Below are 12130 nucleotides of genomic sequence, written 5' to 3'. Positions count from 1 at the left end.
GAGCTACTAATCAGTGACATCACAGACACACACACACAGGCACGTGCGCTCTATATAAGACACACAATTCAAGACTTCAATGACGTCAGAGTGCCACTACAGGTTCTATCAAAGAAGTGATGACACAACAACAACAACAACAACAATAATAATAATAATAATAATAATACCTAATAATAATAATAATATTTGGGGTTTTACGTGCCAAAACCACTTTCTGATTATGAGGCACGCCGTAGTGGAGGACTCTGGAAATTTTTACCACCTGGGGTTCTTTAACGTGCACCTAAATCTAAGCACACGGGTGTTTTCGCATTTCGGCCCCATCGAAATGCGGCCGCCGTGGCGGGGATTCGATCCCGCGACCTCGTGCTCAGCAGCCCAACACCATAGCCACTGAGCAACCACGGCGGGTTAATAATACCTATATTATGACGTCTCTGTTGGAGCGACGTTCATTTGACCCGAGTACTCGGCGTCGAACCAGCCGAGGCACACAGCAGATGATGATGATCACAAAGAACTGAAGATGAGGATCGGTCAATGTAGGATGATGGTAATAACATACAGATGAAGGAAAACGATAGATGACTAAGGGTTACCTGAGGCTAGGATGACCTGTTATGGCATGTCAGCGACATTTTCTTCTATGACTTTCCGCTCGGCTAAAGACAGGCAGTATGGGCGTCGGTGCAATTTAGACGCTTAGTCTGTGTGAAGGCGATGCGCTGCAACTGTAGTTAGGCGCAGAGTCGAGGAATGGACATCAAAAAAATTTGCGTGTTTCTTCTCAAATCAAGCAGCTGCTGCATCTCTGAAGCTGTCATCATCAGCTGCAGCCATCAGCAGTGGCAAGCCACTGATGGCTGCTGTAAAGGCGGAGTTAGAAGCAATAGCACAAGTAGAACAGTCGTTGGAGGGCATAGGTTTAAGGGGCACGGCGCACAGTGGCCCTGGGTCGGCTGCGCAAGCTGTTGTGGCGCGTTGCGGAAGGAAAATTTTCTCCGAAGTTGCGTTCGTGGCGGTGACGAGCGCTGAGGCATTGTAAGATCGAACCACACCTGCTGCAAAAGCGATGCCTTTATAAAGGCAGCGGGAAGAGGGCGAAACCAAAACGTCACCATGGTCAATATCGTTTGATAGAACGGCAACAATTCGTTGTCGGCCTGGAGGTAGTTCGGTATCTTCCGCAGCAATCAGGCGCAACGGCCTGTAAGTTTCTTCCCAAATAAGTAGTCAGTGTCGTTAAGTTGTACGACGCGTTGCCCACAATAAATGGCCGCGGAAGCAGGAGAAAAAAATCCCACCCTAAAATAAGTTGATGAACGCACGGGGACAACACAGCCAATTGAATATGGTGAGGATGTCATCGATGAGGACGCGGGCAGTACAAAGAGCGGAAGGCCGAACAGCGTCAGTCAATCATAAGGTGTCGTGACTTTTCTGAGGCGGGAACATAAATTAGCATGCAGAATGGGAATTGTTGAACCTGTTTCCACCAAAGATTCGAGGGGAATCACTTGAACGGCGAAAACATATTGGCCGGGCGCGCTGGAGCAATTTGAGTCCTGTTGAAGTGCGCAGTTCTTCCACCAAAAACTGCATCGCTTAGTTTTCCGGAAGAACGGTGGAGTTGAGTGAGACAGGCCGCAGTGGAGACGTGGAGCGGCGGAACCGCGAAGTGGAGCGGCGTCAGGCTTAACAGTAAGTACTTTGGTCTTCTGTCGATGCTGGCGGAGATGTAGAGCGGAGCGGAGGTGAAGAGAAGCGCGGGCTTTGCGAAGAGGCTGCACTGGAAAAGTTGCGTTCAGACATGTCGTACGCCAGACGCTCCTCCTGCTGGCGCTTGCGGCAGATACGTGAAATACGGCCGCGATAGCAGCAATAATGGCACGTGGGACGTGGAGAACGCCAAGGTGGGTTCCAGGTGCTCCGAGAGCCAGTACAGTCAGATGGTCTGGTGAAGGCTAAGGCGGCATCGACGCGATGTTCTTTGGAGTCGCGGTAGAAGCGGACGCGTCCGTTTTTAACGGGACCGTTGAGTTGACGTCGCCTAGAGCGAGGCAGCAACTTGCGCGTATGTTGGTAGAGGACGAGAGACTGAAGGCTTCACGTGCGTGGAGTAGGTTAAGGGGGCCAGTTCATTCCGCATGACCTCACGCAAGGCCGCGCTTGAAGGCGGACTAGGGCACACCGACGGCGATGACAAGCCCATTGATTGTAATCCTCCGCATATCATGGCTCTTATCATGAGGCGCAGTTGTGGGTCTGCCGTGTAAGAATATTCTCCAACGTCTGGCTCAAGGCGAACAGACTCAAGTTCATCCAGGTGTTGACACGTCGTGACGACGTCAGCGATTGCAGCGTGGTTCTCGATGACAAGCGCATTGAAGTTGACTTTCATAGTGTGGCGTACTTTGCCTGACTCTGGCATAGATGAACCTACACAGTGGCAGAGTGCAAGAACATCCTCGATATACGACGTGTAAGACTCTCCTGGCTGTTGTTGGCGAGTACCGAGGGTCTACTTTGCGATGATAGACCGAACCGCCGGAGTGCCAAATACATGGTGGAGCTGCTGCGTTAAGGTAGCCCAGTCAGTTGTGTCTATTTCCTGGTTGAAGAGCCGTGTCTTCGCCACACCCGTCAAGTAGAAGGAGACATGAGGAGGTCGTCCCAACGATTAGCGAAACTTACTCGCTCGCAGCCGTCCATCCAGTTCTGCACATGTTCCCCACGAAGACCAGCGAAGGAATGGGCGTCACGTTGGTGGCTGCCTAAGATATAAGGGGTGGCTTGCGGTGACGGAACGTTAGCGGTTGAAGTGGAGGGCGGGTCGGTCTGAGACATGCTAACGGGCAGCGGGCCCAAGCGGTGGCCTGAACGAAGCTCCAGGGGGTAGACTGAGTGAGTAGCGGACTGAGAATTGAAAACTCACCTCCACCACTGACGTCTCTGTTGGAGCGACGTTTATTTGGCCCTAGTACTTGGCGTCGAACCAGCCAAGGCACACACCCGATGATTGTGGTCACACAGGAAACTGAAGATTAGGATCGGTCAATGTAGGATCATGATAACATACAGATGAAGAAGACGTGCGTAATAGACACCAAGAATATATACATAGATGCATCAATTTAGGTAAAACACACCCGATCGAATATGTATAGGGCTAAGACCCGGTGTTCCGTGGCGTCTGTTTGTAGAAACTTGTGATTCTTCAGAAAGGGTCTAAGTTCAACGGCACATATCCCTGTGTGCTCGCGGACCTGTAAGGCGCCCTTGAACTACATTTGTCACACTTGGGACCTAAACTGTCATCACCAGCAATGGCTCGAGAGTCGTTGTCTTCTTCTACAGCTGATTCGTTGGCACCCCTCGGCGCAACCGCGCGAACGCGCTCGTGCCACTGCTCACGCGTTCGTCGAGTTCTTCCACAGCTGGCTTCGTCGCAGCTCATCATTCCAACGTAGAATTTCACCTCGGACGTCGTAAAGAGCAGGCCGCGTTTACAAGGGTATGAGTCATTGCTTAAGGGAGTATGAGCCATTCATTGTCATACGTGAACACATTTAATAAAAAAAGGTTATACGCGGATGCATGTGCGTACATATATTGTCAAGATGGCCACAGATCCGGCCAATAAAAGCGTTCTTACTTTTGTTCAAAGTTCTGCGTCGCCTGTGTGCCGAGCGCTGAATAGTTTTGCTAGTCATCCACCTTCACAGAGCGGAATTGCTCATGAAAATTTTAGCACTGTTCCAGCACGGATGCAAATATTTTATTTGGAAGGAAGCCGTTTATTCACTTGCGCGATGCTCTGGATGAAATTGAGAGTGCAGTAAGCATAGTAGAGAACATTGATGTTATGTCTGTGCCGCCAGAACCAGCTGAACATACGGATGATGACGTTAACGATGACAGCAGTGATGCTTTCGCCGTGAACGACATTTGCGGTCTCATTTCATCAGACTGGCCGCGGTGGACCGAGAGCTGTTTGGTGCCTCTTGAAGCTTCGTTGACCTGCAGTGGTGTTTTCGCTGAGTATCGCGTGGTTTCAGACGTCTCACTAACCTCACTTTAGTCCCTGATTTATTAGGATTCCTTGCATCAGCCGTGTTGGGCTGATGGCGACCAATTCTTCTGGCCAGGCGCTATCCGCCTGGTCACCATCCCTGCCACCTAATGAATTCCCTCTAGATATATTTTTTTCACAAGGGCGTCAGCACCATTCCTGTAGCGTTCGTGCCTACTAATGGAAGTTCTACCAGGCTCACGAACACACAAGTTGTCCAGAAGGAAATTAAGACCGTGTGCAATCACGTGCGAGCGTTGGACGGGGAAGTATAGTGTGTCGGTCACCCGACCAGACCTATGTTCAAGAGCTACACGCTCTGCTTGCGGCGCTATATTGCTATACAAAGGAGATAAAACACAAACACACATGTGCGCAAACTTCCAACTGTTTATTGTCCGCTATAGCACTTCAAATATATACGCAAGGGGTGAATGTAAAATAAATATATAACACAACATGCAAGAAGAAAAAGAAGCCAAACTATGCACATCTGATTTAGCAATGACAAGCATGGCTAGATCAAACATCCGTCTATGAATTTAAAAGCGGATTCTGCCAGTGCCACAGAATGTGTATGAACGTGGTTTCCCCAAGTCATTTTTGAGCACGAAAAACGCTTCCAAAATTTGACGTGCTTTTTTAGATTTGCATTGAGCCAAGGCCTTGCTTTCTTTGAAGAATGGCTTGCAGTCGCATCGTGCGCAATGCGTCGCCAAATGTCCTGGTGACTGGAGCGTTTTTGTCGCATACCTATGGTCTCTTAACCTGATAATAATACATCTGCCTACCTGACCTATGTATGATTTTCCGCACGTGAAAGGTATTTCGTATGCAAGGTTGTCAACATATTCCGAGTACTTGTTTTCTTATCAGGTTACGATTATCATTAATATCAGGCTAAAAGAGCAGGAAGTAGTGTGGTTTGCTCGGTCCAGGAGTGAGAGCCAATGACGAATATGTCAGCAATCTTAAGGTTGCGGATGACATTGTTCTGTTCAGCAACGCCGCAGGTGAAGTGAAACGAATGATTAAGGACCTTAACCGAGGAAAGGGAAGAGGGGGGTTGAACAATAATATGCTGTATCATATTAGGTACGGAACTTACCTGCACGCCCACGTAAGCCTCCGTGGTAGAAGTGACCGGACCGCGCCACTACGGTGTTCCTCGTGTTCAGGGCTGCGTTGAGAAGTGTTGGGAAGCCAAATCTTACGCGTTGTTATCGGCATGCACAGAAAAGCTGAAGAGATTGCGTATGTACAGTAGGGTGGTTTGCTGGGCGAGTTGGCGTATAGTGATGTTAAGCGGGTGCCGGCGGTGAAAACACGTCAGGTTATGTTAGTTATTGGCATAAAGCTTAAAGTTATATTTTACAGTGTGTTAACTACATAAACCGTGAAGTATTTTATGCTCAGTTGTTGAAACATTCCTATCTATTCGCTATCGACGTATTTGTCATGCAGAAAGTTTTGCCGATATTACCGGGCTTTGAAAACGGAGAGCTTCTTAGAATCCGTTATTTGACCTTTGTCAACGACCCTGTGGAGCTTATTCGAGATAATTATCGCGGTAGCACCATAGCACGACGTTATAGAGGTTAAGTTAAAACATTTGGGTTGCATGATATAGTATCTTAATGCAAATACGTTTTCCACACGGACACAGTAAGGGACACCAACAAGCGTTTAATTTCAACGCATTGTTTATTGGAAGCCAGATTACTATTTTATATATTCCATGCATCAAGTCAGGATTACACAAACAGATATGAATTTAGAAACCATAATTCTTTGCTTGTTAAATATACTGAAGGCATGCTAAGGCAATCTTGGCCTAGCTTCTTAGTAGTTGCACTCACAGTTATTAGTCTGGTCATTTTTTCTTTGTGTTTGCGCACAACGAATCATTTTCGAAATAGAGGGAAGGAAAACCACACTTGCTTCAGTGGGCTGCTAACCTGCCATCATCACCTTTCCTTACCTTGTTGCAGTGCTCTCTGAGCCTGTCATTTAGACACCGCCCGGTTGGCTAAAGTTGACCCACGTTTACTCTAACCTACCCCGAGCGCCATTGTTGCGCGTGAGGTTGTCTATACCTGTCATACGCCAGCTGAAGCATAAATAAAATCTGTTTTGGCTGTACAGAAGTCAAGCTATAGCTCTAATAACATTGCCTTTTTGTTTGTTTTTGCCTTCCCAAGGTAACCGAACAGAATCAATGCTTCAGAATTTCAAACTTCAAATTTTTATGCCACTGTAATAGGAGTAATATAATATTGATTCTAGAGTGTTTAATAAGGCGAACGCATTAAATGGCTTATCAAGCTCATGACTTAAGGAACTTAAGGAGTGTTCAGGCTAAGTGGTACGCCAACTGCGCATCTGAGTTCAAAAGGCTTTCTGCAAAGCCAAAATTTTCACTCTTGAAACACATAACGCATCCTCTGAACTTGAGCCATGCCAATCGCTTCTTCCTCAATTAGCATCCCTTCAAACACCGTCGCCCTCATCTCACAACGTCCGTCCTCCCTTACCAATATTCCAATGCCGATCTTCGAGGAGTGGGACAGATGTGGGCTAGCGTGTCTTCGGGACCATTACTAGATATAACAAGCACACGCCTTGAACAGGAGAAGGAAGTTGCCAAAATACAAGCCGCAGTGTCATGTCCACTTCCGTTTCCCGTCTAAGGTGCGTGTTTGTAAATCTGCATGTACGAAAACTCATAACGGCACATACAAATATTGCCCTATATGCCCTATCGCCGGATATTCCGGGTTAGTAGAAACGTCTTCTATATTTATTTATTTATTTATTTATTTATTTATTTATTTATTCATTCATTTTCAATGCCCTAAAGGCCCCGAGAGGCATTACATAGGTGGGGGGATACACTTCACACATGATATTGTAATAAAAATGACTGAAGGCAACAAGCACAGATTTCGGTAGAAGAAACACTTTGTAAAAAATGAAAAAAGAGGGAAAAAACGAAAAGTAATTTGGGTGAGAGTACATGGTACAAATAATATTTGCTGTACAAGGCACTTTTCAACAAGGCACAAGTGGCAGGTGGGTGCGGGTAAATGAACATTTAGAAATTATGCATATATGTAACATAGGCCAGTCAAGAAGTGGCAGCTGAACATTTTATACATTTAAAAATGTTCGCAGGGCTGGTTGGAAGGCATACGGGTCAGTGATTGTTACAATACCTTGAGGTAGGGCGTTCCATTCGTTCACTGATAACACCAAAGGGGAATTTTGGAATTTTTTGGTTCTAGCAAATATGGGAGACACTTTGCATACATGGTCATTGCAGGTGGACAGATAATGGGCGGGTTAGATGGGAGCAGATGGAAAAGATGAACCACAATAGTAAAGGGAGTGAAAAAAAGACAGACGGAAATATTTCCGTCGTGTGTCAAGATCCGGAAGATTAAGGGTCTGCTTTAATGCCGACACACTTTGATATGGAGAGTAGGAGCGCAAAGGTGAGGGTTCCAAATAATTGAGGCGTAATCGAGGCTTGTTTTGATAAGGGAGATGTATGCACGAAGTCTTGTGTCACTGTTTGCAAGGTACAGACGGCTTTTTAAAAAGCCAAGTTTTTTTATAGCCTTGTTAGTAATATGCTCAACATGCATGGCCCAGCTTAAATCAGATGTAAGAATAACGCCTAGATATTTAAAGGAAGAGGTTCGTTCGAGCATGCAATTGCGCAGAGTGTATACGTTAGATGGAAAGGTTAGAGTGGAAGAAAATGTCATGACTTTAGTTTTATCTACATTAATTTCCATTTTCAATACGCGACACCATTCAGCTAATGTGGTTAAATCTTTTTGTAATATGGAAACGTCATCAGGGATGGTTATCTGTCTATAAATTACACAATCATCGGCAAACAGCCGTATTGTTGAAGTTATATTCGTAGCTATGTCATTAATATATATCAGGAATAATAATGGGCCTAACATTGACCCTTGAGGCACCCCTGACTTAACACGGCAGAAAGTAGATTGGTTGTTATTAATAGTTACCGATTGAGAGCGACCAGATAAAAACTCGTTAATCCACTGGGTAGTTTTCTCATCTAACTTAAGGCTGTTTATTTTCATAATTAATCGTTTATGGGGAACGAGGCTTTAGAGAAGTTAATAAATATTGCGTCATTATAAAGCAAATTGTGCAAAGAGTCATGTAGGTCAGTGGTTAGTTCGAACAACTGTGTTTGGCAAGACCGTTTCTATCTGAAGCCATGCTGATTTTTGAATAACAGATTATTTGCATTAAGATGACTAATAATGTGGGAGTAAATTATATGCTCAAGGAGTTTACAACAAACTGATGTCAGTGAAATCGGGCGGTAATTGCTTGGACATGAGGGGTCACCAGATTTGAATATAGGTATGATATGGCCAGACTTCTAATCATCTGGAACACAGCCGGTATCCAGTGATTGTTGGAAAATTAAACACAGTACAAATGATTGTACGTGGGAAGTTCGTTTTAGTAATTTAGAGCTGATGCCATTCGGTCCAGGACTGGAGCTAAGCGGGAGCCTGTCAATAGCCCGTGATACACCTGTTGCAGTAGCAGTGACGGGCTCGCTTGGATGAGTTATCGTAGAAAGAGAGACGGTACAAAACTTGTCGAGTGGTGGTTCATCGGTAAAAGCTTGACTGAAAGTGTTGTTCAAGAGGTCACCACATGCTTCATTGGGCACCATGCAGCCATCTGCGTCCTGTAGGGTTATTACATTTATTTATTTAATATTTTTATTATTTCTTTATATTTGCCCCACTTTAACGTATGTAGGGTTATTACAGTGTCCGTATCTTTAGGGTTAAATACACGCCAAAACTTTTTTGGATCAGACTTTAACAAAGTGGGCAGGGCATAATTGAAATGATCCTTAGCTTCTTCAATTGTTTTTTGTGATTCACGAGCTAATTCTTTATATTTTTTCCACGCATAATCAGGTTTGGTTCGCGAGGCCTTCTTATACACTCTTTTCTTTTTATTCAGGCAATGTTTGACTTTTTTTGTAAACCAGGGAGCATTTGTTCTTGACGTGAATGAAATCTCAGGGATGCACGTATTTTCGATTTTCTTAAGGAAGCCACGGAACACTATCCAATTGTCATTAGTTGTACGATTAATGAATTCGCTTGAAAAGGAGCTTGCAAACTCGGTTAGCATGCTATTCATTTTTCCAAAATCTGCCTTTTTGTAATTAAATATGAGTTTTAGCTTTGTTGGTTTATTAGGAAGTGGGAGTGGGTGCGAACAGTGTACTACTCTATGGTCACTAATTTCATCAAGGACGTGGACTACAGCATTAGTTGGATTGTTTGTTAGGACTAAATCGAGGGTGCGTTCGCCTCGTGTCGGCTCCTTTACCAACTGAGTTAAATGAAACACGTTTAAAGTTTGAAGGAAGCGAGACACCTCGAGCCGGGCGGGTGTTAATGGCGATGATGGCATTGACACCTAATAGCACGGTAGTTAAAGTCGCCGCCAAGCAACAAAATACACTGTGGATATTTATTATAAATAAATTCAAGCACACTGGTCATGTGGTCAACGAAATCGGGTTTGCTGTCAGGAGGCCGATAACATACGGCGATGATGCATGTGCGGCCTTCAAATCGGATTTTTACAAAGATCAGCTCAAGAGGGGTATCAATAACTACAAGAGAAGGTTGATACACAGTCCTTATTGCTGTCAAGACACCACCTCCTCTAGACAAAGTTCTATCCTTACGAAATATTGAAAAGTAGTCAGGAAGTGATAACTCGCTATTGCGTATGTCACCCCGGAGCTAAGTTTCAGTGCCTAGTATAATATCAGCAGAGCACGTGTGAACTATTGAAAGTAATGAATCAACCTTATTTATAATGCTGCGAAAGTTAGCCAGAAGAATAGATAAGTTATTTGTCTTTCCTCTGACAGGCTCGATTCGTACAGTTTGTCATTCTGAGGCACGTGGTTGTGGTGTGTCTGCCTGAATTACACGGGCGGAAACCGCATCATAGCGGTAGATGTGCCCTTTAAGCTTCAGTTTGTTGTACCGTATCGTGTGGCGGTCATCCTTCCCTTTATTTTGTTTAGCGAAGTCACGCAGCATTTTCTTTGCAAGCTGCATTTTTGGGGAAAAATCTTCCTCAAGCCAGATCTTAGGTTCAACATCTCTGAGTTTATGCTCATTGCAAAGAAGTGTGTCTTTCGTCTTGAAGTTTAGGAACTTGATAATTAACGGACGCGTAACATCAGGTCGAGGCTGCCCGAATCGATGCGCGCGTTCAATGTCTTCAGTGTGCAAGGTTACATTTAGGTGAGTGGAACAGAAATCTCTTACTAACTTTTCGCTAGCGTCATAGTCTTCCTTCGTAACTTCAGCTAAACCTTTGATAATTAGATTGTTTCTTCGTGAACGATTATTCAAGTAATCTACAACATCTTCTAAGTCGCCATTCGTATGTGACAAAGTCATTTTTACTTCTTCAAGCGAGTCACTAACAGCTTTAACACCAGTGCCGATTTCGGGTACAATAGGTAGATTTTTTTCAACTGCGCAGACTCGGGACCTAATATCGGCAACATCTCGCTGGATTTCTTTCAGAATAGTTGCAGTGGTGTCAAAATTCTTTTTGTTAGCATCCATGAATTCTTTGAGCAGCGCATATACATCATCTACTTTGGGGCCAGGGTTGGCTTCAATGTCTCCAGCACAGAGCAACAGCAGCGCTAAGCAAATTGACAGGGCAAGCGAGGGCTTCGGGCAGACGACACAGACTAAGCTGACTACGGCATGTGAGCGCTCAGTTAAATCAATCTTATTCCGGTGACAGGTACTGAAGGCACCGATACGAACCCTGTAGGTAACTATGTCAATCCCCATCACTCAAAGAGGTACAGGAATGTTGGGCAAAAAACAGCAATATGGGGATAAGCAACCACGGTGCTTGCTAAAGAAGAAAAAAATAAGGGGTGAGGGGTGTTAAGTGCTACTACATACCTAGAACACAGCAGTGAATTGTTACAACGATGTCATGCGTGACCGCATATCCCGGAGGGCCAGAGCGAAGCAGTGCCTTTTACGCGGTGCGGTGGCGCTGGACCGAGGAGTCGCAGCGCAGGCGTAGTAGCTTGCCCTACCAGGAAAGCGACGTCAGTCGATCGACACGTGGGCCAGGCCGTATCTTCAAAGTCTGGTAGGTCGACGCACGAGCAGCAGGCGGTGGCGATGGCAGAAATCTAGAACACAGCAGTGAAATGTTACAACGATGTCGTGCGTGACCGCATATCCTTGACATATCCTGACATATATCATATATATCCTGACATGTATCTTGACATATCCTGACCGCATATGTTTCCTTGTTTGTGGTCGGCGTACATTTACCACGAATATCCCCGACCATGGGCCAAAATCTTTCAGTTTATCTCTGTCTCCCACAGGTTCTTAGGCAAAAACAAAGAGCGGGTTGTACCCTTCACCTTCCTGCCTTTTGGTGAAGGACCCCGGCAGTGTGTCGGCATGAAGTTCGCCTCCATGAACATCAAGCTTGGCCTTTTCCACGTCCTTTCAAGGTTCTCATTCGAAACGTCCTCTGAGACACAGGTGAGATCTCTTAACAAATAAACTGCTTACTTCTGTGCATTATCGCCGAGAGCATAATTTTTGCTCAGGTGTGCTTGAAACTGAGTTGACGCGAATAAAACACTCTTAAAATTTACGCAAACGAAAGTGAGCAGGACGGACCCGTTCTCCTCACTTTTTTCCAATGAAATAAATAATGAATAGATGCTACCGCAGGACAGGCACCTCTTGCCTAGGTAAATTCAAATGGTGCGATGCGACGCTCAATTAACTGATGTCACGAGGACGAAAGCAATAATTGACGCTTCTTCTGGGAAGAATGGCGATGAGTAATGAATGCACACACGAGTATGAAACATCATCTGCCTATTTTTATGTCAACTGCAGGTTGAAGGCCTCTCCCAGCGACCTGTCTTGCGCTAATTCCAAGTTGCGCCTGCAAATTTCC

At 45.2% G+C, this 12130-nt stretch overlaps 1 protein-coding gene across 1 annotated transcript in view; it reads left to right on the top strand.

Annotated features, from left to right (window-relative positions):
* The window catches only part of LOC142574424 (cytochrome P450 3A9-like), a 421036-nt gene that overhangs the window by 374801 nt on the left and 34105 nt on the right, over positions 1 to 12130 (top strand). The window contains exon 13 of the mRNA XM_075683508.1: positions 11541 to 11703. Within this exon, the coding sequence (XP_075539623.1) occupies positions 11541 to 11703 (163 nt within the window). The remainder of the gene's footprint in view (positions 1 to 11540; positions 11704 to 12130) is intronic.

The sequence above is a fragment of the Dermacentor variabilis genome, chromosome 3, assembly GCF_050947875.1.
Source record: "Dermacentor variabilis isolate Ectoservices chromosome 3, ASM5094787v1, whole genome shotgun sequence".
Classification (NCBI taxonomy): domain Eukaryota; kingdom Metazoa; phylum Arthropoda; class Arachnida; order Ixodida; family Ixodidae; genus Dermacentor; species Dermacentor variabilis.
The sequence above is the reverse complement of the archived record's forward strand: the minus strand, read 5'-3'. Positions and strand labels throughout refer to the sequence as shown.